Source organism: Cyrtonyx montezumae, unplaced genomic scaffold (genome assembly GCF_038088225.1).
Source record: "Cyrtonyx montezumae isolate F1298 unplaced genomic scaffold, pur_monq_1.0 scaffold_43, whole genome shotgun sequence".
NCBI lineage: Eukaryota > Metazoa > Chordata > Aves > Galliformes > Odontophoridae > Cyrtonyx > Cyrtonyx montezumae.
Window position 1 is genome coordinate 1254101 of NW_027072049.1, and position 27444 is coordinate 1281544.

At 55.7% G+C, this 27444-nt stretch overlaps 1 protein-coding gene across 3 annotated transcripts in view; it reads left to right on the forward strand.

Annotated features, from left to right (window-relative positions):
* Positions 1-4802: 4802 nt before the first annotated feature.
* KANSL1 (KAT8 regulatory NSL complex subunit 1) overlaps positions 4803-27444 on the forward strand; it is a 104489-nt gene continuing 81847 nt past the window's right edge. The window contains exons 1-2 of one of the 3 annotated variants that reach the window (XM_065747229.1): positions 4803-4877; positions 19251-20640. In XM_065747229.1, the coding sequence (XP_065603301.1) occupies positions 19334-20640 (1307 nt within the window). In that variant the 5' untranslated portion in view covers positions 4803-4877; positions 19251-19333. Of the gene's footprint in view, positions 4878-10772; positions 11235-19250; positions 20641-27444 lie in introns of those variants that run through there. The other 2 variants (XM_065747230.1, XM_065747228.1) reach the window with 2 other exon arrangements.

Below are 27444 nucleotides of genomic sequence, written 5' to 3' on the forward strand. Positions count from 1 at the left end.
TTCTAAAATGTGTTTTCCATTTGTACGTGGAAGGAACAAGTCAGCAGTGCAGCGCTTCACTGATCCTTTTTTTTTTTCCCATATACCCCTTGACTTCATCTTCCCAGTGTGAGAATAAATATTAAAGGGCAAAACCAAGAGAGAAACGCAGACAGGACGTGGAAGCACGGAGCCCTTTCCCTGCAGGGACCGTGTGCTGCTCTGCACATCATGGGGAAGACCACGGAAGCCTTAATGCAGAACCTTACAGTCAAACACATCAGATTAATGCCTGAGATCGTATCCTTTTTAAAGCCCTTTTGTAACGTGTGGTCTGAGCAGAGTGCAGAGATGTGCAATTCTCTCTTTGTTGGTTTTTTTTTTTAAGCTGTTCTTTAAGGTTGGTGGAGTACTTTCTCACTGTAGGCACGTAGACCCCTCTCCTCCTCCCAGAGGCTGTTTCTGTGAGAAGAAAGCTGTGCCACACTGAGTCCAAGCTGATCTTTCTCTGTAGTGTTTTGCAGCAACAACTGGTGCCCTTTATGCAGTGATGATAAAGAAAGTGTATGATAAAAGCAGTTTTAAAGAGCAATTTATGCATAATAAATTGGGAATGATATAAATTTCATAGCAACACACCTGTTGTCATCGGTGTTGATCTTTGTTGCTTTTCTTTTTCCAGATGTTTCTCTCTCTGTGCAGTTTACCTTTAGAAGTGGTGCATGGGGCTGCAGCCTTGCTTTGCACAGTGCCCTTCTCAGCTCCTTGCTGTCGTGAGTCACAGGGACACCTTTATTGTATGAGAAACAACCTGCAAGTGCAGCTCAGAGTCCCTCTGTGTGCTCTTTGGAAGTCAGGGAATAAGCAGAGGAAAACCTGAACTCCCCAGCAGTATTAAAGCCCTGAAACGTGCTGGGATGCAGCAGAGCTATGCTGGGTGCTGACTGCAGCTCCTGGTGTGGTTCAGCTGAGCTGTGGATCTGCACAGTTCTGTGCTGAGGTGGTGGGGCAGCGTGTGGGGTTCATCCCCCAGCTCTGAGCCCACAGTGAGGTCTGCACGAGCTCTTGGATTACCTGTGGTCATTGCCACCCTCCGTGTCTGGAGGCAGCACCTGTGTCTGCACTGCTGTGATGCACGATGTCTTCCTCTTGGTTCCCAACCCACTTTTCCAGGCAAAAAATAACGAGCTCCATCCCTGGGAGCTTCTCAGCTGCAGCTGGAGTGTCTTTTCCTGTGTATCTCAATGAACACTTCCAGCTCCCAGATTGGCCCCCTCCTTGTTCTGTCTCCTGCTCAGCCTTAAAGTGGCCTCCCCTATGCGCTGCCTCTTGTTAGCTGGGGCTGCAGGCTTAGGGAGCTGGGGGGGCTCCTTCCCTTCTGTGACAGCTGTGAACAGTGACACAATACTCACAAACTCATTGGGGATATCAGATACTGCAGATTTAATACTGAAATCTGTCCCTTCCTTCACGTGTACAGCCTATGGTTGAAATGAGTTCTTTTAAGGGATCCCATTTAAGCCGTGCTGTCATCTCTCCTTCTAGTTATGTGCAATTAGTGCTTGATGGATGAGGGTTTGTTACTCTTCGGGGTGCTGGAGCAGCTGAGTCTGAGCATTTGTGTTCATGGGGTGGAACTGGGTGAACTGTCACTTTATTACAGCAGAACTATGGAGAACTGTGGTGTGTATTCCTTGCATTGAAGCAATGTCATGTCTTTTTCTTTTTTTTTTTTGCTTTCTATTTCAAGAAATTGTGAAGTGGTGATGGGGGGGGAGAAGTCTTTTCTGTTGATATGTTTTTTGATTTATTAAAGGAGGTGGAAATCCAAGCGAAGATGTTGGCAGCAGTGTTCTGCCCCTATTAAAACCACTGCATCCCGGGGTTGTGTCTGAGCTGTCCCAGCACCGTGTCTCTTTGTAAGGGCAGCTGCGCGTGCTGTGTGCAGAGGAAGGGCCACAGTTGTGCTGTCCTTGCATTAAAGCTGTTGGCACTTGGTCCGTTATATCAGCCCTATCCAGCTGTGTTCTGCCTTCGGATGCAGAAGTGGCACTGAAATGGAGCCCTCTCCCTTTCCTTTCTTTATCTCTCAGCCCTCAGGATCACAGTCCTGCTCTCCCTGTACCCTGCACTGCTCCTTCCTGGGCTGTGCTGGGACTCAGCAGCACCTCAGGGCTCCCAGCTCACGCGTTATTTCAGTGCTTTGTGGGCACACACAGCTTCGTGCTGGAGCAGTGGGCGCTCTTATTTCTTCCTCCCCTCTGTTGGGGTTAGGGACTTGATTTCAAATAACCTCATGGTGCCAATGGGGGAGTGCAGAAGTGCCCCACGTGTCAGAAAAAGTGCTTTAATATCCCTGTTCCGTCACAGGCACGCTGGGAAGCCACATCCCAAAATGACCTTTGTCATCTTAAGGTGTTTTATCAGCTGGCAATCCCCGTTGTAAGAAATCCAGCAGTTCCCAACAGCAGCTGAGGGGAACAAGAGAAACTTGGGCTGCTTGATCCACGGCATGGGGAGGAGGGTTTGTCTGCTGTGCTCTGATCCTACTCAGTTCCCTCTGAAATTCATTTTGGACCTTAGAACTGTTGGAGAGCTGTGAGTGTAAATGCAGAGGGACATCAGCACCTCCACCCGCACGCAGCTCCGGGCGTCACTGTGTCCATCCATCCTGCAGCATCATCCCACGGATGGGGCAGGAGGTGCCTGGCACAGCTCTGCTCGTGCTCCCCATCCCTGGAGGTGCCCACAGCCATGGGTGGGCTCCGGGCAGCCTGAGCTGGTGTGTTGCAGAGCGTGGGAAGGGGGGGGTGGGCTTCAAGGTCCCTTCCACCATAACCGTTCTGCGATCAGAAATGTGGCTTCGCAAAAAGTTTGGCTCTGCTGAAGTCGGACAGCATTCAGACAGACTGCTGTGGTTTTTCCTGAACTCTCCTGAGTTTCTGGAGGTGCAAAGGTCCCCAAGAAGCTGTGGGTGCTCTGTGTGTCCTCCTGCTGGGCTTGCAGGGATGGCTGCGCTGCCCACAGCAATCCTGGGGCTCTCCTCGTCCCCACCTTTAACTCACTGCAGGTGGAGGCTGCAAGATAAAAGAAATGAAGCAACCGGAGCCCGCGGGAGGAGTGTGGTGCTGGACAGCTGCAGGGCTGCTCGGGGCGGACACCCAGTGCCTTCCACCCCACAGCTGGAGTCACAGCCACTGCCCCACCGTCCCCAGCCCCACTCTGAGCCCCTCTGCTGTGTCCTGAGGGCATGGGACGTGGGCACGGTGTCACCTACAGGAGGTGGATGTGGTGTCTCCCGTGGGAGGTGGCATGGGGTGCTGGAGAGGACGTGGGCTCCGTGTTCGCTGTTGTATGTGGGCTTAGTGTCACTTGTGAGACCTCGGCTGTGTGACATGGCATTAACTGTGGGATCTAGGCCTGGTGTCACCTGTGGGATATGGACCCGTGGGCACAGTGTCATCTGTGCGATGTGGGCCTGGTGTCACCCGCGTGGGGTGGGACCCAAACGTGGCATCAGCAGCAGCAGGACGTGGGCCGGGTGCCACCTGCCGTGCGTGGGCTCGGTGTCACCGATGGGACGTGGATGTGGCACCACTCGCGTGCAGTTCGTGGGCCTGGAGCAGTCTGCGTTGGGACGTGGGCCTGCTGCCGTCCGCGGGACGTGGCCGCGGCGCTCCCCGTGGGGCGCGGGCCCGGTGCCGCCGATCAGTCGGGAACCCGCGTCCCCCCGCCGCGGGGCCCCGCCGTCACTGTGAGCCCGGGGTCGGCTGTACCACGGAGCACCGGCCTGCCGTCCCCGGCGGGACACGGCCACGCCGCCTCCCACGGCGCGGCCCCGCCGTTCCCTCCGCGCCGAACCCCGCGCTGAGCGGCACCGCCCGACCCCGCGCCCGCGGTCCCCGCTGCCCCGAGCCCCCCGCGGGCCCCCGCCCGGCTCTGGGCCGCCCCTCGGCGGGGGAAGGCCGGGACCCCCCCCCCCGGGCCGGGGTCGGCGCTGCCCCGGAGCGCGGAGCTGGAGGGGGGGAGGAGGGGGAGCGGGGCGGGCGGGGGGCGGAGGGGCTCCGGGCGGGGGCGCCGTCGGGGGTCCCGGCCCCCGCGGCGGGGGGCGAGCGGCGACCCCGCATCAATCACCGCCCGGCCCCGCCCCCTTGGCGCTGATTGACGCGGCGCGGACCAATGGGACGGGCGCATGCCCAGCGCTCAGCCAATGGGGGCGGGGGAGGGCGGAAGGTCCCCACTTCAAGGCTGGTTGAGCGGCGCAGGTAGGTGCGGGCGAGGCGCTGCCGGTGCGGGGCGGCTCGGCCGGGATGGGGGCGGTGGGGCTGGGCTGCTGCGGGCCCCGCGGGGCGGGGGAGGGGTCACGGCCTCGTCCCGCCGCCGTCCCGCAACTTGGCTGTGGGGAGCGGGCCGCGGCAGGGAGGGGAAGAGCGTGGGGGGGGGCGGGGGGGGGCGGGACAGAAGGGGCTGTAGGGCCCGGGATGGGCTCTGTGCTGCGGGGGGAGGGGGGGGCGGCACCGTGCGGGGCGGGGGTCCTCTCCCCTTAGGGCCTCCGTTGCGGCCCCGGCGCATCCCGCGTCCGCGTTGGGGGGGGGGGGGGATGGAAGGCGGTGGGCTCGGGGGGGCTCGGGGGTGTCGGGTCTGAGGGGCCCCCCCGCACCCAACGGCCCGAGCCGGTCCCCGCGGCGCCCCCGGGCTCGGTGCGGCCCGGCGCGGGGTGGGCCTGGGCTGCGGGGTCGGTGCGGGTCCGCCGGGTCCTTAACGCTGAGCGCGGCCCCTTTTCCCCGCAGCTCCCGGATCTCCCACCCCTCTCCTCGTCGCCGTTCGTCGGTAACTTAACGGAGCGGAGAGCGCCCGGCGCAGCGCTGAGGATGGGCCCCGCCGGCATGGGCTGCCAGGTACGGCCGCGGCTCCGCGCGGGGCTGGGGGGGGATGGGGCGGGGGTACGGCGCTCAGGGCCGCGAGCAGAGGCCGCTCCGGGCCGGTTCCCGGTGGGACACGGTGCCCCCGAAGCCCCGCGCTGCTTCCTCAGGAATCGCGTTGATTTGGAAGCGCGGTGTGACGTGGGTCCGCGTGTGCTGCTCTGCCCCGACGGCCGTGTGCGGCTCACGGGCGCTTCCTGGGGTCAGTGCAGCACCCATGGGTGCCCCGTCTGGGAAGGGGCGGATCCACGCTGCATCCTTACACCGTGAGCTCGGACCCCTCGGATCCTCTCGGCTCTCTGCTGAGTGTGTGTCCCCGAGTTCTGTGTTCTCTCGTGGGTTCAGCTGTTTTCCTCGGAAGCTGTGGTCTTAACGTGGGTTTTCTTGCACGGATGGATCCACTCACCAATCTGTGGCTCTGGGAATGGGAAGCCACGAGGATTTCCTGCTGCTTGCTTTGAGAAGTCACCTGTTAGCTCACGAGCATTGTTATGGGGTGAGAGCTGTGTCCCAAGCAGTCACGTAATGTGCATCTGAGTAAAACCTCCAGGGGAATGCTGGATGGAGGGATATTTTCTCCTCTATCATCAACCTGCAGCTTTAGGCCAATGACAGAGGGCTGAATTTAGGGAAATTCTTTTGCTATGGATAAACCAAGAACCTTTACTCAGTCCTTTCTCACTGACATCAGACAAATCTGCTCTGCTGTCTGACCTCCGTTGGCGGACACAGCACTGAAGGCTGTTAGTGTGTGTGTGTGTGTACGTATAGGAAATAGCCACGAGTTGTTGTGTGGGCCTGGAGAAAAGAAGCCTCGAGTGCTCTGAATTTTGGAGACTGAAGTCCTCAGAAGTTTGTGCTCCTCTGGTTCCTGGGAGCAGCTCTGGGATCAGCCCTCTGTCAGCGTGCTGCAGGGGTGAGCTGCGTGGAGTTTGGTGCTGCTGTGGCCTCGGGATGCTGTGTGCCCCTTGATTTGTGTGTGTGAGCTGGAAGTGGTGTAGGTCTGTGCAGCCAAGCGTTGAGATTCCCACTGTGAGCTCTTCCCCAGCGGAGTCCCTCTGCGGCTGCAGATCTGTGGTGGGAGTGGGGGGGGAAGGAGGACATCCTGGGGGGGGTCTGTGATGATGGCTGTGTCTGCTCGGTGTGTGGAGGCACTCGGAGGACGTGGATGGAGCTTTGTTGCTGTGGATGCATGGGTGCCTTCTGTTTCTGTGCCAGCAGCGTTGTGGCTTTGACTAGGAAGCGTTCAAACGCTTCTGCACCCTGTATTCCTGGTGTGTGCTCAAACTCTGGCACCCAGTGCTGTTGTTGTAGTCTGCAGGTCTTTTTCATCACAGGAGAAAGCAGCTCTGCTGTAGCCTGTAGGTTTTCACACAGCTCTTTGCCTGCAGCTCTCCAGAGGGAAGGGGGGGTTCCTGGGAGCAGAGGAGCAGATCTGCTGTATCTGTTTGCTCCTTCACCTCTCACAGCAGTGGGAGGAGAGCTGCTCTGCTGCCTTCCCCATGGTGGGAGCAAAAGTGGGGGTCTTGCTGCCGTGCTCCCCTTACTGCCCTTCCCCAGCAGCTGTCAGAGCATGTGTTCGTGGCAGCCTTGCTGTGGGAAACACCCTCGATAAGGAGAGCACGCAGCGGACTGACTCCTTCCACTGGAGATGTCTGACGTTCCCCTGCGTGGCTGAGGGTCTGAGGGCAGGTGGATTTGGCTTGTGAAGCACTGAGACCCCAGGCTCAAAGACCTGGCTGTTATCTCTGGGCCAGAAGCCCTCAGGGTGCTGCAAAGTGAGGCCTGAGCGTGGCCAGAGGAGTCAGTAATTGAAGATAGAGGTTGTTGGCTGTGCTTTGCTCTGGCAAAACTGCTGCAACAGTTGGGGATTAAACTGAATCATGAGCAGCCAGCAGTGGCAGGGGATGCTTTTCCCCGAGCCTGGAAATCTAAACAGTGATAGAAATAGAAATGAATTCTGCTGTTAGCCAAACTGGGAAAGACTGCGTGGAATAAAAAAAAGGACTACAGCATGAATTGCAAATGGATGCTTAAAGCCAGTGTAAATCTTGCTTGTGGCAGAGGGAGAGCCTGGTGGTGCAGCAGTGTTGGTGGCTGCAGGAAGGGGTGGGAGTTCCCAGATGAGCTGTGGGCTCACAGGAGGATGTGTGAGCGCAGTGTCGGTGCAAGTCAGTTCCACGGAGGCATTCTGTGAGCCTGAAATGCGGCTGGGGGGCTTCCTCTTTTGGGATAGAGGGATATATGTTAAGAAGTGGGCTGAGCTGCACAGCAGGCATGGAGCTGTTCCTCGTCACCAGCAGGCACTGCTTGCTGGGAATTGCTGAGGTTCAGTGTTCACCTTTGCTGGTTGTTCTGGTTTATTTTTTTACATGAAAACTCCCAGCTCTGTTTGTCCACAGTGGAGTGATGCTGAATATCACTCCTCAGTGGGAATGCAAATGTGAGTATTGAGATTTGCAAGCACTGTCCCCACAGCTCCCTGACCCCGTGCCTCCTGGATTTGCAAGATCACATTTCCCTGCCCTTTATTTTTCCTTTTTCTCTCCCATGACATACAACATCCATCACTTTTACTGAGAGATATGCAATAGAGTGACAAAATTCAGTCTCTGGGGTACAGTGCACTGCACAAAACATTGTGATTTCCATAAGTTGGAACCTGCTTTATCAGGAGGGTTGGATTTGGTGATCTCCAGAGGTTTCTTCCAGCCCCTGATGGCTTTAATTTCTGCCACCATAGTGTTTCTTAAGGAAATATCCAAGAAAAGTGATGGGACCTGAGGCTTGCTCTTGCCCCTTTTGTGCAGTTTTAAGCTCGTGTTTTGAATGGATCTAAGCCAACATGATAATACTGTTAGCAACTTAAAGGAGACATAAGTGATAAGGGGTCACAACTTAAGGTGTAACTGGATGCTTTGCCATCTGCAAGCCAATAAAACCTGGCTATCTGGTCCCCAGCTGGACTAACAAGTGAAATTCGGGGTACTCAGCATGATGTTCATCTTTGGAAAGCACTTCACTGTGTTCCTTAAACGGCCCATGAGGGCTGTGAGAAGTACAGGCTTTCCTGTACAGCATGCGTGGGTCTGGAGCAATATTGAGTATGTGAGCTGCTTTTGGCAGGATGGAGCCAAGGTCTCTGTCAGGGAGTTAGTGGTGAAGTTAGTTAGTTACCTTCACTAAGTAGTCCTACATTCCCAGGTCCCATCCCCCCCCCATGGAAACCACATAAATACGTTTGCACAAACCATAGAAATGCAGTTGCAACAGTAACTGATCCAAAATACCATATTCCTGTGTCAGTCTACGTGTCCCTTACCTTCACAAATCCATTCTCCCCCAGCATGAGCAGCAGTAGAAACGTGACCTCGAGAGGTGACCCTGCCCTGCGAAGGAGACTCCACTGTGAGAACAGCCAGCACATGTCATCCTGCAGTTATGAGCATCCACACCAAATGACTCAACTGCAACGGTTAATGTGGCTTTCAAACAAGTAATGCTGCTTCTTACACGGAGCAGAGCAGCCTGTTCACGTCCTGCTTGTTTCAGGCACGTTAAAACAGCCGTTGACCTATTATGGCAGAGGGAATGGAGGTTTGTAGCTCAGGAGCTGTTGGTGGGACAGGAAGGTCCCTGAGCTCTTCCAGCCTCAGTACTCATTACCTGCACGTGGCTCAGTTTAAGGGCTTTGCTCTTTTTCTGCCCCTTTCTGGCAAGCATTTGCAGAATAATCACCAGCTGGGAAGTTCTGTCTGTCACAGCTGAGCAGTGCCTTTGTTACCATGAGTGGACACTTTCCCTAATGCTAAAGAGGGATATGAAGAAGAGCAGTGAACACAGCAAAGGTCTCTTGTTGTCGCAGCTTGTCTGGTTTAAAGCTAAAAATAGATATGTGTAGAGATGAATCTTTTATCTTCTGAAGCCTCAGTGGCCACTGATGTTTGAGATGACTGCTTTTGGTTGGGACATCTACTGAAGCTGCAAACCAGGATGTGAAAGAAATGCAGTTGCATCCGGGAGCATTATCAGTAGGGGGCTCTTGCTGCTGTGTCTCGTGGTGGCCCCTGCTTTCGTGATGTTTGCCAAACTGGTCTCGAGTTTTTGTATGCTCAGAAGTCTCCCTTTATGTGCTCTGACATGTTTGTTAGTGCGTGTGCTGTTGTGTATATGTTGTACCTGCCTTAGGAATTCAAAGCAGATGGTGAGGTTTAACAGAGGGAATGAACGTGTGAGTGTGGGGAAGAAACAATCAGGTGCAGGTTGATAACAGTTACTGCGTGTAGAGCTCTGTGTCTCCTGTGTACTCTTTGGAGGAGAGGAGATCTTCAGAGAGGTTTACAGCACAGTGCTGTAAAACACTGGAACCATCACTGAGATCTCCACTTGTTTATATGGGGAAGCTGAGAGGCAGCAGTGGCACTGTTTGGGGGACTGGTGGCCATTCAGCTGGTGGAGCTGGGTTGGGGCTGTGTGCCAAAAGCCTGCAGGGACAGTGTGAGCTGGGACACGACTTGGGGTGCAGGTCTGAGCCCGCTGGGAGCAGCTGGGTGACACAGTGCAGTGCTATTTTTGAATGGAAAATGAAAACTGGAAGGGCTATAAAAAGAGATGTGGCAAGGGCCACAGAAATTTTTTGCTACATCATCTCCAGATCAGGGTGGCTGATGAAAGCTGTCTGTCCTGCAAGGAAATCTAGATCTGTTGCAGACTGTCAGGATAGAGATCTCTGCTCCTGGTTAGGCATTCCTTGGTTAGCAGAATCCTGCAATGCAGCATGAGGAGAAGAGGAGAAACTTTATTGCACAGGAATATTTTTAACTTCTTCCACATCTGATTGCCAAAGCCTTTCCCTCCCTCTTCTAGTATACAGATGCATGTGCTACTTACTCTTCTTTTCAGCTGAACTGAATTCTAGGCAGACTTCAAAAATCAGAGGCATTCATGCCCATGTAGCATCCTGACTTCCTAAAGAGCTGCCCACGCGTGGTGGGGTGAAACAGAAACTGCGGGGTTCACCACGTGGCAGTTTCCAAAAAAGGTACTTCTTTAGGGTGTAAGAGCAGAGCTGATCCTGTGCTGGGTGTGGGGCTGTTGATAGCACACCGTCCTGATGCCCTTCTTGGCACTGTCTCCTCGTTCATCTAAAGACTAATTGCTAAAGGTTCTGCGTGGAACTGCTGGGACAGGAGAACTGGGATGGAGGTGTCCATCTAGGAAGGGAGGATGGTGAGGGACAGGGCAGGGCGAGTTGCCTGCTGAGGCACAGAAACCAGCACAGCTCTCTGCTGTCCTGAGCTGGGTGGTTTTCCTTAGGCATGTGCTTTGTGCAGTCAGGAGGCAGTGCGTGGCTGCTTGGTGCAGGAATCCGAGGCAAAAGGAGGGGAAAAAAAACAACTTGCCAGGATGTGCAGGCCCGGCTGCTCGCGGTGGTTGTGCACAACGCAGCCCTTACCTAATCCTGCAGCTCAGCGGCGCAGCTCGGACTCCCTGTGCTTTAAAGCCGGCCTACACTTCCCATCAGCCCCCGCGACCCCGCGTTGCGCATGCGCGTCCCACAGCGCGCGGGGTGGAGGGGCGCGGCGTGCCGAGCGCCCCCTGCCGGCGGGAGGAGCGCGCCGAGCGGCGGCCGCCCCGCAGCGGGCGGACAATGGGCGCCGCGCCCCGCCCCCTCCCGCACTGCAGCGCCCCCTCCCGCAGTGCAGCGCGCGGCGGTGGCTCTGCGGGGCCCCCTGGCTGCGGGGGCGCGGGCGGTGCGATGCGCGCTGCGGACGTGGGGGGCGCTGCGGCGCGCGCTGCCTCCTCCCCCCCCCCCCCCCACCCCCCCTCTCCCTCCTCCCTCCCTCCCTCCGTGCATTCTCCGGTTGAAGGGAGGGGGAGGGCAGAGAAAGCGCCCGGCCGCCATTTTCCGAAGCCGCACCGCCGCCGCCGCGCTCTCCCGGAGCGGGGGGGGAAAGGAAGGAAAGCACCGCAGCGCCCGCACCGCTCCGCGCCGGGCCCGCCCCGCAGCCAGCCCGGCGCGCCCCGAGCCGGGGGTGGGGGGGCCCGTGTCGCGTGTCCCCCCCCACCCCCCCCACACCCCGCGGCACCGCCGGTTCCCGGTTCGGAGCGCGGCCGCCGCTCTGCGCCCGCACCGAGGGAGCGGGCCGAGCCCATCCCCCCGCCGCCGGGGCGGACCCGAGCGGGTGGGCGGGGGGGGCGCCGGGGCTGGCGGTGCCCGTGGCGGCTGCGGCACCGCACTGCCCCCCCCCCCCTCGTTGCCGTCGCCGCCGCCGCTTTGCAAACTGCGCCCATTTTGCGCGGGGTCGGCCCGCGCCCGCCGCCCGTCACGTGGTAAGTGCCGCTCCGCGCCCGCGCCGCTGCCCCGCGCCTCCCCCGCCGCTGCCCCTTTGTTAGCGCCGCCGCGCCCCGCCGGCACCCGCGGCCCCGCGCCGCCCCCGCCCCAACTTCTGCCCCCCCCCACCCATCCCTTCCCCTCCCCCCCCCCCTCGCGGCTCCGCTCCCCGCCCGGTGCCGGGCGCCGCCGTCGGGTAAAGTGCGCGGGGGTCACGGCGGGGGAGGGGGAGAGGGAGGGGGGGGGCGGCGGCGGGAGGGTGGGGACATGGGGGGTGGGGGGGGGAGGTGTCCCGGTGGTGTCCTCACGTGGGTGTGGGTGGGGGGTTGGGGGGCACCAGCTTTGTGGGGGGAGGGGGAGGGTTCCGGGGGGGGCGGCGGGGGGTGGGAAGGGGGGGGAAGGAGAAGTTTGTAAAAGTAAACAGAAAAAAAAAAAGGGGGGGGGGGGGGGGGAGGAAGAGGAGAAATTGCATAACCGCGGAGCTTGCAACACGCGCCGTGCGGGCCGGGGGGGGCCGGGGGGGCTGCGCTGCTGACAGCGGTGCGCGGGGCCCCGCGCTGCCCCGCTCCGGCCGCACAATGGCGAAGGGCCGCGGGTCCGGGGCTCGGCCGCGCTCCTCGATTTACTTTCCGGCTGTTGTGGGGTTTTGTTGGCGTTTATTTATTTATTTATTTATTTATTTATTCTCCTTTCTTATTTTTCTCCTTGAACGCGGCTCCGGTAATTCCTTCCCCCGGCGGCGCGGGGCAGCTCTGCGCGCGGCTGTTTACTTCCATCACGGGATCAGCATCGCGATCCCGAGCGGTTCCGTCCTGCGGGGCGGGCGCGGGGCCGGGAGATCCCCCCGAAAAACAGCGCCGTTCCCTCCGCGGATCCCTCAGAGCAGCGCTATTTCCCACCCCCCCCCAACCCCGGGGCTCCGAGCGGTGCCCCCCTCCCCGCTAATCCCGTTTGCGTACAGGTGGAGCGGAGCGCGGGCTCCGGCTCGCACCGCCTGTTATGTAAAATGCACTTGAATGACAAAACTGTAGTTTTCCACGGAGCCGGGCGGGACGTGGGAGGAACTGCAGGGCTGCGCGGTGCCGCGCTCCGGGCCGGACCGTGCGGGGCCGCGTTACATCACTCCATCCCCCCGACGGCGGGAGGTGAGCGCCGGGCTGGGGCACGCGGCCGCGTTCCGCCTTTAAACCGCATTTGTCCTTTTTATAGCCTTTGTTTTCACGGAGGAGCTCCCGATCCTCTCCGCTTTGCTCCGGCATCTCCTCCTGATCTTTTTTTTTTCCCCGTTGCGGATCGATGCGGAGCTGTAATTCTGCCGTGAATTGAGGGCTGATGGAGGAGCCGGGCCCGGGGCGGTTTTGGCGCGGAGGAACGGTTCGTTGTGGGGCTGATTTGTAAGGGTTGAGCAACCAGGATGAGTCGTGGTCCCTCCTCGAGGGGCGGACGACCACGCGGATGAGGCTGCTTTGCTTTCTCGAGTTTTTAGTTCGGGTCCCGCCCCGTCCCTCGGAGCCAAAAAAGCAGAGCCCCGGGTTGGGGGGGGGGGGGGGGGTGGGAGTGGGGGGGTGAGGGAAGAACCGTGCGGCTCTTTGACCAAAGTCACTTCCTTTTGCCCTGTTTATAACTGTTATTTTTGTGAGCACAACTGCCATTATCTAATGGAGGCTCCGAACAAAGAGTGTCTCTGGAGTTTGGGCACTCCACCCTCCTCCTGCTCAGGGCTCTTCCAGGCGGGGCAGAGCCCGCGTGCAGCGGGCGGAGATAAGGCTGGGGGCTGCCAGGGACGAGGAGGGTAAGGGCTCGCTGGGTCTCGAAACTTCCCACAGCATAATGATGCTGGTTTTTAATTTTCTACCTGAATTCTGAGCCTGCTGAGCTGTAGAACAGGAGTTCAGTTGGGTGGAGGCATCTCAGGTGGGTTGCACACGGGTGGGACTGGCCGAGGTGGGACGCGTGCACGCGTGGTGCCGCTCGGGGTCGGGCAGGCCGAGCAGCAGGTGATCTGAGCAGCACCATTTCCACTGCAGCGTTTCCTGAATACCACTGCCCCGCTCAAAACTTCCAGGAATACAACGTCTGTCTGGAGCGGGTCGAACCGCCGCGTGGTTTTCCCACCCTGCGAGTGGGAAGAAACACTTTGCAGGGGATGGAGGCTTTCTGCTCCTTCTCAGCCACACTGTAATCTGTGAGTCCTGCTGCTCCAGCACTGCACTGAACATTCCATTAGACCCCGTGTCCTCCTCAGCCCGGGTTCAGGTGTGCGTAGGTCCCCAACCCGTTGGGAAACAAGTGCCTCGTTTCCTTGGGAGCCCTCAGGAGAGGATGTGGATGCTCCCAAGCGAAACTCTTGTTTCGAGATGGAGGGGAGTGGTGAAATGGGCTGCGCTCGTGGGCTCCGTTCTGGGGGAGGGTTGTGAGAGCACTGTTTGGGTTTAGGGGTGGAAAGGTGCTGTTTGGCTGATGAAATAAACAGGGAGGGGATAACAGCTGCATCTGAAGGGAGGGAAGCGGGCTTGCTGTCAGGCTGGGCAGGCCACGGTGCTGTCTGGTGCTCAGGCCTCTGCTGTGAACTTTTTCAAGTAGAAAGCCAGCTGTTTTTTTTTAAAGAAAAAAACAAAACAACACCCCGACTACTTAGGAAACAAAGTTCAGTTGCAGTCTGTAGCATTCGGAGCTTGTGGTTGGGTTTTTATTTTTATTTTTTTGTGAGCAGGACCTGAGAGTCTTCTCATCTTTAGCTCTATCCAACCTCACGGTCTCTGCTCTGAGATCTTTCCGACTTCCTGTCGAGGGCTGCAGCGATGGGAGGGGCGTATCAGGCACTGGGGCTGTAATTGTGCCCCATAAGAAGGAGCTCGTGCTGTGTGACAGCAGCATCTCCAGCAAGCATCTCCTCCTGGGCTTGATGCCATCTCGGTTTCACTGCTGCGTGGTGGTCCTTGCAGGCTGCTCTCTGCCCTGAGACCTGGGCAGCGATGACAGCTGGGACCTGCAGAGGAGCATCCCAGGGAGTGCTCCATCTGAAATGAGGTGTATTTAGGGAGGCCAGGCTCACCAGACCGGGCTGATGGAGCATCCAGAGGTGCTCAGCGTGGGGCTTGTGGTGGTGGCCCTGCAGGGTTAGAGCGCGGCGATGCTTCTGAGTACAGGTGGCCAAATAGCACCTGGAGAATGGAAAGCACATCTCTGAAATGAAGAGGCAGCTCTGTTTTTTTGTTGAACTTGCTCTCTGAGCCCCTGAGTTCAGGTTTTCATATTTCCTGGGCAGCTCGCCCAGATTACACGAAAGAAAAACAAAATCTCTCCAATGCTGGCTGAGGGGGGAGACCCAGATTTCATAATTGCAGCTTGGCTTTTTTGTCTTTGGGAGTGCTGTCATGCTGCTGCTTTCTGCAGATGTCCCTTTATTTTCTTACCCCGTGGTCCCTTTATTTTCTTACACCGTGCTGCTGTTTGTTTGACTGTAGCAGGCAACTTTGCTTGGAAGCGTAGCTCTAGAGCAGCACATGTTTTATCTCCAGGTGCTTTATTTACCTGGTGAAGCCGTTCTTGCTTGTGATTATTTGACTTTCCAGGCTTCTGAGGTGACAGCCAAACCTTGCTTTGTGGCTTCTGGTTTTTGTTTTTCTTTTAGTGACATCAGACTGATAAAATCTTCTCTACCTCCTCTTACGGCATCGATCGGTTTTATTTCTATCCGATAAGAATTTGGATGTAATACCTGGAACCTCACATCACCAAAAGACCCCACAGCTTCTGTAGGCCAGCAAGGGAAGAGCAGCAGCTTCTGGTTTGGTCTTGAGGGCTTCTGATTGGAAAGAAGGGCCGTGGAAGTGGAGTGCAGTGATCTTTGCTCTGGAGCAAGAGTGCAATTCCCTGGAAGTTCCTGATATTATAACCTATATCATCTCTTTTTTCCCTCCGAGCTCATCCTGTTGTTACAGATGTGGAAGACAGTTGTGTGTAGATCTAAAACGGGAAATCCGCAGTGTCGTTCTTAACCTTCTTCATTTCATGGGCTTTCAGAAAAAGCCCATTTCCCAGCTGCATGTGACCACTGCCCATCCATACCTTTATGGCCCTGCTCGCCTGGCACATATCCCCAATTAAAGCCTTGTCATTACTCCTCGTGCCAGCCTCTGTCTGACCGTGCAAAGGGAGGCACGTGGAGGATGCAGGTGTAGGTGTGTAGTGTCTCACAGGTGCATGTTCTGGATGGCAGATGTTTCTGAAGCGTGGGGTGTCGGCTTGGGTTGAGTCCCCGCGTTTCTCTGGGCGTAGAGGTGTCTTTCAGAGTCAGAATGAGGCATTAAGGGGTTTTATTCCCTTTCTTTCTCCCCGTTCCTGGCACGAGGTGTAGGAATAGGGGCTGTTGCTGCGTGGGTTTGGATGGAGGTGTGGGGGAGCACGGGGCTGTGAGCTCTCCGTGGGAGCCGTCCCAGCGCCGTTTGGCACGTGATGAAAGCAGCCTGGAATTTCACGTACGGGTGTCAGGGGCTGAACCTCCATGGGGAATTCAGTTCTACAGACGTTCAGGGAATAGAGCTCCAGGAGTTCTGCACAGGGCAGACGTGGCCATTGGTGGGAGCTGAGGGCCGTGGAGGGGAGTGCTGCCCGTGGGCTTTGGGCCACGGCCTTTGTGGCTGAACAGAGGTCCCCAGCGCTGCTGTTCCAGTGCTGGGAGCTCGCCCAGTCTCCCTGGAGCCTTCTGCCAGCACAGGTCCCTGGTCCTTCCTCCTGAAGCTCCTCTCACAGGTTCCCTTGCTCGCTGTGGGCCCTCATCCCAGGGTGCTGCACACCATCGTGTGCTTGGAAAGCCAGCTCTCCTTTCAGGGCTCGCTTCTAAAATCGAGTTTCAGACACAGATGCTCTCTAAGTCAGCGAGGGAGGACTGTTCCTGGGGCATCATGACCTGGTGTTGTACTGGGCGCGAGGGCTGGCCCTCCTCCTGCCTCTCCAAGCACCCCAGCGTTGCTTGGCTCCCCTTGTGAAAGGCAGGCAGTGGGAAATGCAGGTGGAGGTGATGTGGATCTGTGGGTGAGGACACCTGTCCCGAGGGCTCCGCTCCCTCACTGTCCACGTGGGTTTCCTGAGAAGGAAGGGCAGCCAGGCGAGCTGCCGTTCCCCCACTTCTGGCTGCTTGCTGCAGCCTTTCATCTTCCCTCTGTTAATTAATGCTAACCGCTTTGGCAGTGCTCTAGTTTTAAATAATAATAATAATGATAAAATAAAAAATTGAGGATGTGCTGGTGGATTTTGGAGGTGCCACAGTGGGCTCCGGCCTCCCTATTACTGGTGGATGTCTGCAGTGGGACCTGTGGCTTCTGCTGAGCATCCCAGCTGTGGCCCCGTGGGTGTGGGGTGCTGGGAAGGGACCTGCAGGGTGGGCTCTGCAGTGCTGTTGGAGTCCCAGGGCAGACAGGAGGTTCAGAGCAGTCAGGTTGTAGTTCTTAGAATGACCATCAGAACCCTTTCAGAGTTCCCCAGAGCTGTGTCCGTGCTCACGACCCTCTCTCTCTATTCCTCCTCGTCCCCTCGGTCCTCCTGGAAGGAAATTCCTGGTGCTTTGATGGGGCTTTAGTAACAAACACCTCGCTCTGCTTACAGGCTTCAGGGGAAAGCATGGTCCCAAATGATCCTTAGTGTTTCTTGCGAGGGCTGTTGGTAATTCAGAGCTGCCTGGAGCACAGTTTCCAGGGACTTAAATAAAACGAACATACACGCAGTACCTTTTGGAGGTCATCTTGAAGCTACCAGAACAAAGGCTTACTAAGGGAGCCTTTCCAGGCTTCAGAATTATAAATGCCATGAGGAGGGAGCCCTGTGCTGGCTTGGTGGGAGGGTTTTCTTTTTAAAGTGGTGTGCTAACCCAGAGGAAGAGGCAGCATGAAAGTTTTGCTTCCGTTTTCTACTTCTCTTAACACAACTGAAGTCGATGACCTACAAATTTGCTCCGAAATAACTCCTCAGCCTCAGCAAACTCAAGTGGGCCGCGTTGGTGAGAAGGGCCGCGCTCTGCTGGGCAGTGTGGGTGTTTCCTGAGCTGCTCGCCCTATCTTGCCATGTCACGGTGGCAAAGAGCACTGATGCAGGACCTCCCTTTGGAGGGGTGGAAGTGACACTCCCCGTGTGTGTGCTGTGGTAGGGCACTGAAGTGGGGAAGTCCTTTTTTCCCTTCTTGTCCCAAGGGCGTCTTAGCTACAAGTGGGAAGTTCCCTGCAGGTTCCCGTTTGTTTTCTGCTCTGAAGAGTTACGGCCATTCTTTATCGAGGGGCCCAAATGGTGATGTAAAAAACCACGCTGAGTGCAGTGTGTATTAAACTTCTAGGTATGCAGTGTTCTCGTTGGGAGAGGATAAGGTGTGTTGATTACAAAGTAGGCAAGGTTCTGTTGGCAGGGGACTCTGGGGCCTGAACTCATGCCTGGCATCTCTGTGTTGCTGTGACAATAGCTTCAAGTCTTCGTTTATCAGTTCCTTTGAGCGTCTCCTTTCTCCCCTGTCTTTTTGGCCCCTGTCGCGTATCTGTGGGCTGCGCAACTGGAGGAGGTCTGAGATGTGGACCTGGTGAGTCTCGGTGGTGTAACTGAAAGTGATTTAATCTCTGCCGGTCTTTAATGGGAGGTGGAGCCCAGCGCTGCGTGCTGGGGGGTTGGGCTTTCTCTGGGGTTGGTCAGGCCTGACTTGAGAACAGCACTTGGTTCCCACTTGGGGGAGGACGATGCCCATCCACCCAGCTCTCAAAGGTCCAAGAGGAGCAGGATGGAGAGGGCAGAGAAGCAGCGACAAATGAGATTTAAATGTGGCTCCTTTGGCTGGCTTAGGCACCTGCAGACTCTGGGGAGCAGCCCTAGTGCAGCTGAATGAGGCCCAAACCAAACCGACTTGCTAAGTTTTGCTCATTCACTGTCTTTAAACTTCAGACAGTCCTCACTTACGCTATAAAAGGGTATGTTAATTTGGTCATTGGGCTGCGTTAACGAGCAGCTACAACAAGCTTATGCAAATCTATGTGAAATGAGAGGATTGGCATATCGGGCAAGGCATCAGTGCAATTCCTTATTGTTAAATTGACATTGAAATAACTCGTGTAAGTACTACTCAGCTTCTGCAGCAAAAGGAGAATGAAGTGAGTGCTGTACTGATGGAGCAGCCTGTCCTGTGGGCGATGCGAGTGCTGCTTGAGCAAAAGCAGAAAGGCATTCAGAGGGCTGTCACTCCTCGGTGGTAAGGAGGATGGGTAGATGACCAGGAACTCACTGTCTGGAGGAAAAAAGAAAGCAGTGTATATATGAATGAGGTGTCTCTGGTTGTTTTTCATGACTGATGTGATGGAGCTGAGTTAAGTTGGTGGCTTTCTGTTACAGTCAGTGCAGGGTTGCTCTGCCGTGGTGTGAGTTAGTCTTTATCCATCTTTTTGAAAGAGAAGTAGGAATTGCTGATGCTGGAAATCACCTGGCCTGCTCGGAAATGAACTTCTGGGAAAGTAGGCTTTGTTCACACCGGGGAACTGACTTCCTTGAAATCCAAGGCTTTCCTTCTGTGGGTCTGCCAGCGGACGTGGGGTTGTGGTGTTTCTTTAGCTGCTGGGAGTTGGAGCAGATGGAGATTTGTTCCCCTCAAGGCCTTTCTCTTCCACGTTACAATTCTCATTTGTCACTCCTTCTACCTGAATTGGCAGTAGTAGTAGTGAATGGTGTTCTACAGATGTAGCTCAAGGATTTCAAAGAGAAATCGGTGAGCTGGGGGCTGGGCAGTGGTACCTGGGTTGAACTGTTTCTGAAGACCTGGAAGGATGCGGGCCTGCTCAGTGGATGCTCTGTGGGATCCTTGGGGCCAGCCCACCTTGTGCCACGTCGGTCTTCACCTGCCCCACGGCTCCGCTCGGTGCAGAGCTGCTGGTGGCACGGGGAGGATGCTCTGCGCACAGTGCTTTCAACCGGGGCGTGGGATCAGTGTTATTGTACTTTGTCCAAGCGCACGGCTTAACTTTCTCTTTCTCCTTCCCTTCCTGCAGGCTGTCCTCGGGAGAGGCAGTGGGAGGCAGTGGAGCTGGCCTCGGCACCGGGACAGGCTGGACTTCCCATCTCTCTGTGCTGAATGGCTGCGATGGCGCCCGCTCTCACTGACGCAGCAGCTGAAGCTCACCACATCCGATTCAAGCTGGCTCCCCCGTCCTCCACCTTGTCACCTGGCAGTGCCGAGAGCAACGGCAACGCCAACAGCATCCTCCTGGCTGCCAACGGCACCAAAAGGAAAGCCATTGCTCCGGAGGATCCCAGTTTAGATTTCCGAAACAACCCCACGAAGGAAGAGCTGGGCAAGCTGCAGCCACTAGTGGCCTCTTATCTCTGCTCGGATGTAACATCTGTCTCTTCAAAAGAGCCTCTGAAGCTGCAAGGAGTCTTCAACAAGCAGACAGTCCTTAAATCTCACTCTCTCTTATCTCAGTCCTTCTTGAAAACGAGTGATCTGTTGGGGAGGCAACCGGTGTTGGAATTTACTTTGGAGAATCTAAAAACCATGAGTAGTAATAGCCAGCCACCCCTCCCGCAAGCGCCTGTCAATGGCTTGGCCAAGAAATTGGCCAAAACTACCAGTTCAGACCACGAAACCCCTAGTGCTCTGAACGGTGGGAAGTGTGCTTCTCCTGCTGCTGCCCTCCAGGGCGGTGACTATAGCGCAGGAGGTTCTGAATTGGGGGACTTGAAGGCCGGGTTGACCAATTGCACTCTTCCACACAGAAGCCTTGATGCAGAACGCACGACTCCTTTTAGCAATAATAGCACTGCAAACAAATCTTCCCTCAACTGCACCGAGCAGCAGCAGCAGGTGCTCGAGGGTGGCAGCGGAGAGACGAGGTTGCCTGGGGTTGGCAGTCACTCGGACTTTGGGAGCAGTAAGTTGGAGGAGCAGAAACCTTCCCTGTCGGCCGGTCAGCACAGCGCTCTCGACTCCGAGATGAGGACGAGGGCGTTGCTGCGACGGCAGGCAGACATTGAGAGCCGTGCTCGCAGGCTGCAGAAACGTTTGCAGGTGGTGCAGGCCAAGCAGGTGGAGAGACACATCCAGCAGCAGCTGGGGGGCTTCTTGGAGAAAACTCTGAGCAAGCTTCCCACTTTGGACCCTGTGAGGCATCGGAGCCAGTTGATGTTGACCAGAAAAGCGGAAGCAGCTTTGAGGAAAGCTGCGAGTGAGACAGTAACTTCAGAAGGCCTAAGCAGCTTCTTGAAGAGCGATTCGATATCGGAAGAGCTGGAGAGATTCACGGCCAGTGGCATGGCCAACCTGAGATCCAGCGAGCAGGCGTTTGACTCGGATGTCACTGACAGCAGCTCAGGAGGAGAATCTGACGTTGAAGAGGAGGAACTGACCAAAGCAGATCCAGAGCAGCCCCACGTACCGCTGTGAGTAGCAGTCTTACTTTGCTTACTTGTGGCAGGGTGAGAGCGAGGTGAAAGGTGGCAGGTGGAAAGCCTGGGTGTCACGGGGACACGTTTTGATCGGCTTAGATCGAAGTAGTAAAGGTTAAAACTGGAGTGGTGTGACTTGTGGCCTGCTTCCTAGGTCAGCTCTCAAGACAGACATTCTTCGTGCCTCCAGTTGGTGTTTTGCAGGGCAGCAGCTCAAGCAGCAGACCCAAAATACCATAACCAGTTTTATCTGGTTGCTTGCTTGTGTGTTGGACCTGTCCCCTGAAACGTTTGTCTTTTCACAATGAGAAGCTTTGTTGTAAACCAGTAAGGCCAGTCAGAATCTTTGACAGCAGAGTTCTGTTTTTTTATGTTTGGCTGCTACTGGGGAGAGAAAAGTCTGAAGGGATTTGGTCTGAGTGCTGGTGGAAGCATGGAGCGAGTGTGTCGTCTTCCTTCATCTCTGAGAGGTTGCTGGTGGGAATCTTTTATTTGTGAGAGGCATTAGATGATGACAGCAGCCTAATGTGTTGTTAACTGGATGCTGTTTGCATAAGTATTAGCTGTGAGTTTGTGTGTGGAGGAGGAAAATCATCGTCAAGGAGAGAGGCCTCGGCAGGTCAAGGAACATGAGAAATCCTTCTTCCAAAGAAGAGCATTTCTCCCTGGGAGAGTTTGTCACAGTGTGAAGAACTGAGCTCCAAAAAGGCCCTGTTCTGTGTCTGGGCTGTGGGAAATGTTGCTTGCAGGGGTGGACGATGTGCTCTGTGCTGGCTGAGCTCAGCACTCAGTTTCTGAAGCATGGCTGTGGTTGACTAAAAGTTCTCTACAACCCGAGCGGTCCTCTCCGCAACAGGGACCTTATTGGCATCCCCACCCTATTGGGGTGTGCTCACATCTCTATGGAGAAATAATTGGGTCCCTGTTGTCCAAAGTGATGCTTGAGCTTGGTCAGTTCTGCTGAGTGAAGCAGGAGGATGCAGTGCGTGCTCAGTAACGTCAGCATCCCCCAGAAACCCACTCGTGGAGGACTGCTCGTAAACACATTGCGTGGTACAGCTCTCAGATACTGAATTGTAGCTAAACTTTGTATTCTGGGATGTTAGCACGTGGTGTGTGCTGGTTGGTGCTGCCCTCGTGCTGTTAGGGGTGAGTTTGGCAGCATTCCTCCTGTTTTGTGATGCCTGCAAACTGTTGGGATCAGTAGCGAAACTGAGTTTATCACTACTGCAGTTATTAGAGGCGGTGTTTGATGAAGTTTTCTGTCCGAGATAATGTTATTAAATTTCCTGTATAATGGGTTTCATGGGTTCATGTGTTGTCTAGCAAAGTGAAATCTCCTTGCCGCTCATTAATCCCAAGAGGAAGCGCCGTATTCAGAGACGCGATGCGTGAAATCCTTTGCTGACTTCTCTGCCCTTTGTGTTAGTCATGCCTGTACGTTCCCCGGCCCCCTTTAAAAACCAGAGATTTTAAAGCCAATAAAGAGTGCTCCTTCTGTTGTGTGCAGTGGCAGGAGCTGCTGTGTGTGTGTGCACTGGCATCTAGGGCAGGCCCACCGGAGCTCGGTTGAAGTTGATGCCTGTGGGTGTCCAGTGATTGGCCTCTGCAGCATTGACTGTCCTGTTGGCGTAAGTGCTTTGACGATGGCTCTCGTGTTGAGGTTTGTGCTCCTAACTGGAACTCCTGAAGTCATCCCTAGGAGCTGGTGCATCCCAGCACAGCTAAATAGCCTTCTTCTCAAAGAGACAGGAAGGGGAAGAGCTGACTTTTTCCACTGGGAAGCTGCCTTGGGCAGCTCCTCGTATGTACAGAAGCATTGTTCCACGTTTGCATGAGCACAGACAGCCAAGCCTTGTTGCAGGGCTGCTCGAGTATGGCTGGATTTTGCAGCTCGCTGAATTTCCTTATTAGAGGGAAGATATATTTTTTTTTACTATGCTTATTCACAATTCCTATAGTGAGGCAGTATATCTTGGTGGTGCCTAAAAACTTCTGCCTCATCCCTTGGTTCTGTTCCTGGCTGCTCCTTTCTTCCCCTAAGAAACCCCTTGCTGGCTCGGAGCTCCCTAGGGAGAGCAGTGCTGTGGGTGCTGCCCTGCAGCCTGCTCCTTGCCTGTGGGATCCAAGTAGAAGCATGCAAAAAGAAATAAAGACCTGTTTACGTTGTGCTTTGATAAGAGCTGACCTTTGAGTTTTTCTGGCACGGTGGCATTCCAGAAACAGCATCTGGTCAAGGACAGACTTGAAGCATTTGCCCTGCTGCAGCCTGCCTGGTCCTGCCCATCAGGCAGGGATTGCATCCTTCCAGCAGAGCTCAGTGGGTCCTTCTGGAGCTCTCCCAGGCCTTCGTGCAGTGCATAAACAAAGCAGGGAGGTATTTGTTACACCTTCTTGGGAAGCCCTGCCAGCCGTGGTTAATAACGTGCTCCTGGGTCTCACGCAGCTCATGCTTTGCAAAGAGGGCACGTGCAGCTTGGGTTGCGTTCAGACTGAGGTGGATCAAGGACCACCTCGGTGTTTCATTTGCTCCCAGGCTAATGGTGTGCAACTTGTTGCACGTGTGCCTGGAGCAGCTGCCTTCCTCAGACTGGTTCCTTCCTCTCGCGTTCGGCTGCGGATGAGTTTCATCAGAACTCTGCAGCTATTTCTGGCCCACGAGTTACCTGTGCCGAGCAGCCCCGTGGTCATCGGCGACTTCCCCTCCAACCTCAGGCTGAGGATCGTGGAAAACATTCCCGAGGAGGTGATGGGAGCAAATATTTGGTGCAGGCTCGGGCAGTGCCCCGGTACAGCCGTGGCGGTTGCGGTGCCCGCGGTCAGGATGCTGGAGCACACTTCCTAATTATCCCATGTCACAGTGGGAAATCCGAGCACCTTCTGCACTGCAGTGTTGCAGTGAATCACTGCACAGCCCCGGAGCTGGTGTGCTGGCTCCTCCCTGTGCTGCCTGGGTGGATGGGGGTTGCTGGGCTTGGAGGAGTACTGAAGGCTTTTTGCTAATAGGTGCTTTTGTCAGCGCTGGTTTTAGGGTCCTGCACCCAGCTGGGGCTGTTTGAGGGGAGCCTGGGGTCGGTGCATGGGTTGGCTGAGCAATGAGAGTTCCCAAGTTCTGTTGTTTCTCCCTTCCTTTTGTTTTTCACATGCCTGTGTGATAAGGTGGCCTCTATCTCCAGGCCTATAAATAACATCTCTGTGTCAGAGGCGTGGGGCAGATCCCACGCTGCAGAGTGAGGAAGCTTTCCCTACGGATCACCAACGTGTTTTGCTCTCATTTATGCAGAACAACCATAGGAGGTTCATCTCCTTATGACATCTTTTCAGTTCCTTGCTTGCACACACGTGGTGTTTTTCCTATCCTGGACTTCCAGCTGCGTTTGTGGGTCCCGACTACAGCTCTGCTCCTGACCCATCTGTGAGCATCTCTGTGTCCCACCTGAATTACTTGCAGTCATCCCTGCTCGGCAGCAGCGCCTTGGTCGGGGTGATGCCCCTCAAACGACTTTCATCAGAGGAGGGAAAGAAAGAGAGCAAATCCTAAGCATATGCTTGCTTTGCATGTGAAAGCAGAAGAGCAGAGCGCAGTTCATTGTTCAAAAACGCTTAATCAGGTATCCAGAGTTAAGTAGGGCACTCTGCAGAGTCCCTGTTGCTTTTAAGAAAAAGAGGGCACGCGAGAACACTGCTTGGAGAAGATGCTGAGAAAAATGAGTGTAGAAATCATGGCCGTGCACACCTTGTAGAGGTGTGGGGATGCTGAGCATGCTGCTTGACTTTATCCCTGCTTGATCCCTGCTGGAGTTTGCAGGGAGGGGGCGGGAGGTTAGGATTCTCCTCAGTGCTCACGTTGCCATCTGCAGAGCTCCTTACGGTAGTGCTGGCTCCCATCCTGGAGGGAGTTTGATGCCTTGGGTTAAATATATCTTTCTGGGCTGAAGTTGTGCCTCAGGGGGAGGTCACAGGCAGAGGGTGCCGTGCTCAGCTGGGCTGTGGGGTGGGATGCAGCAGAGCACCGTGCAGCGTTGTGTGAGTGCACTGATGCTCAGGTCCTGCAGAGCTGCAGCTGCTCTCCACGGTGTTGTGCTGTGTGGAGCTCTGGCAGCACGTCGTTCATTTCACAATGGATTTCTTCTTGCCTTGCTGGGTTTTGGCTTCTGCTGCAAGTTGCATCTCTGCCTGTGCTCATGTGTGAGAGGTAATGTGGGGAGCTGGAGCTCATTTGGGGTCGGGCATCACCCGTACGTGACACTTTGTCTTTGCAGCCCTGACCCAGTGAAGCAGCGAGGAGGAGCGGGCTCTCCATCAGGTGTGGGTGATGCTTCGGGTAGGTTTGAATCAATATTTACTTGACTTTTCAGTGGAAGAAGTCCATGGTGGCATCTGAAGGAGCAGAACGATGTTTGTGAGCGCAAACCGGTGTTTCAGGACTGGCGTGGCAGCTCGTCTGCTTTCCCAGAGCCCCCTGTGAAGCTGCAGTTAGCGTTGGAGCAAGGGAAAGGGGCCCCGTTTAGAGCTGATCCTGACTCTTGCTCTCTGAAGCACCCATCTGGGGGTGGGGAGCAGACTTGCATTGCATTACACCGCATCTGTGAGCGGCTGCAGCGCGGAGATGCGTTTTCACCCTCTCTGATGCGGATCCAAGCTGAAAAGTGTCTGTGCCTGACATAAAAAGTGGAGGAATGGCAGACGTGGGCTTCCTTAAAGAGATCGCAGAGGTGCGCTTTGCAGATGTGCTTTTTCTCCCTGCAAGACTTTGGCTTTCATTATGCAGCAGCGTTGGCTTCTTTCCCCCTCCTTTGTTCTCCCTTCCAGCAGCTCCGTTCTGGTTGCGCTCGCTCAGCAGTCGGGGGAAAGCATTTCCCTTGCTCGTCTGGCACTGTCCCCCCCCTCCCTGAATTTTCCACACAGTGTGTTTTGGGCACACCCTGGCTGAGTGTCTCCTTTCCAAGGCTTGGAGAGCTGGGTGTCTGTGCTGGGCCTTCCTTGGACACACCAGGTGGAACTTCAGCACCGACCCGGCTTCGCGTTGCTGTGTTTCTCAATGGAAGGATGGATGGACACGTGCCTTGGCCTGCTCGAGGTGTCACTGGCTGGTGATTCAGCCAGGAGGCAGAAACAAACTGCGGTTGCCATTGGGTCGGTTGCAGTTGCCCGTGTGGAGCCAGCTGGGTGCTGCACGGGTGCTGGTTCCGCTCTCCAGCCCGCGCTGTGGTTCTGTGCCTTTGCATCAGTAAGCCTTGTGCTGGTCAGCGATGGAGCGAAGTGTTTTGCTCGAGTTAACATCCAGCTCTTCTTTCCCCCCTGACCTTCTCTGCACTGAGGTTGCCTTTTGGAATGCCTGCTGCTGCAGCGAGCGAGCTATTTCCAGGAGGTACCTGGCACAGGCACACCAGGCCGGGGCTTCACACGGCCCCCCCAGCACTGGGGGGCTGCCCTGCTTAAAGAGCATTTGTTCCAACCAGGGCAATTGCAGAGCTGTGCTCTTCAGAGCTTTCATCCACTGCTTGCCTTAGGAGCTGCATCGAGAGCAGCCCCACCGCCCCTACAGCGCATGCAGCAGCAGCTCGTGGGGCTGCGGTGCTTCGGGGGGGGGGGTTGGGGGGGTTAGTGCAGGTGAGCAGCTTGGCAGATGGCTGCGTGCTCGCTCCCCGGCCCTCGTGTGCAACCATGATGTGGGAGCTGCAATACGAGATGTTCCCTGCGATAATGGTGGCGGAGCTGGGCCGGCGCAGCTCGCCGCCGCTGCTGGAGCGGATTAATCGCTGCTGTCTTAACGAGCGTGCTCTGTCCTCAAGCACTCAGTTGTGCAGCATATTTTGTCTGCCTTAAAAGAGCTCGGTTCGTCTGTTGCACGCACGCATCCCTGCTCTGCAAGATGCACCTAGAGTTCTGTTCCCGCATAGAGGGTGTCCCTGCAGTTGCAGCACCGAACAGCACGGGCAGAGCTCTGAGTGTCCCTCCCAGCACGCTGGGCACACACTGAGCTTTCCTTGGGAGCTCTAACTTCATTGGGGTGCTTGCTTAGCCAAACATTCAGCAACTTAAAGCAGCTCACCTGCACTGCAGCAGTGACTTCTTCTCACTGGGCTCAAAGCGTTTGGTCACCAAATTAAAGAGGGAAATGAGGAGGATCGAGGTATTCCTGGTGCAGCAGAGCTGTAGGCCTCCACGTGTGACTTTTTATTTTTTATTTTTTGCAGTTTCCATAGTAACACATAATGATGTAGAAAATGTTGCAGGACTTTATTTGTACTTTATTAATGGAGGACTGCAAACTGGGGGGAGGGGGGGGGGTGGGGGTTGAGGGCCAATTGTTGTGCTGTCATTCGTTGTCCAGCGTTGGGCAGAACATATCCCAGCGGTGCTTTTTCAGCCCGTGTGCAGCTGGAGCTGGCTCCCATCTCTTAGGATACCGGGTTAGATATTTGGAGCTGTTACCCCCGTTGTGTTTGTGAGTTTTTCTCTGAGCTTAGAGCTGGGATGGCTCCATTTGGGTGTCTTTACAGCAGAGGAGCTCGTAGGGCTTCGCAGGCACTCAGCATTCAGTGAATTCCCTGGTGGCTCCTATTTAATGACCAAGATTGAGCTTTTGCTGCTTCAGGGCTGATGATGTTACACTGTGTTACCAAATCCAATACGCTCTGGAGTAGGAAGCAAGGTCAGGTTGGGTTAGTTTTTTCCTTATTTGTTTTTTAGGGAGGGAGTTAATGCATATCTCAAAAATGGATTCTTGGAGAAAGTGGGCTCACAGAGAAGGGAGCTTGTGCTTGTGTGTGTGCTTCGTGGACGATGGTCTGA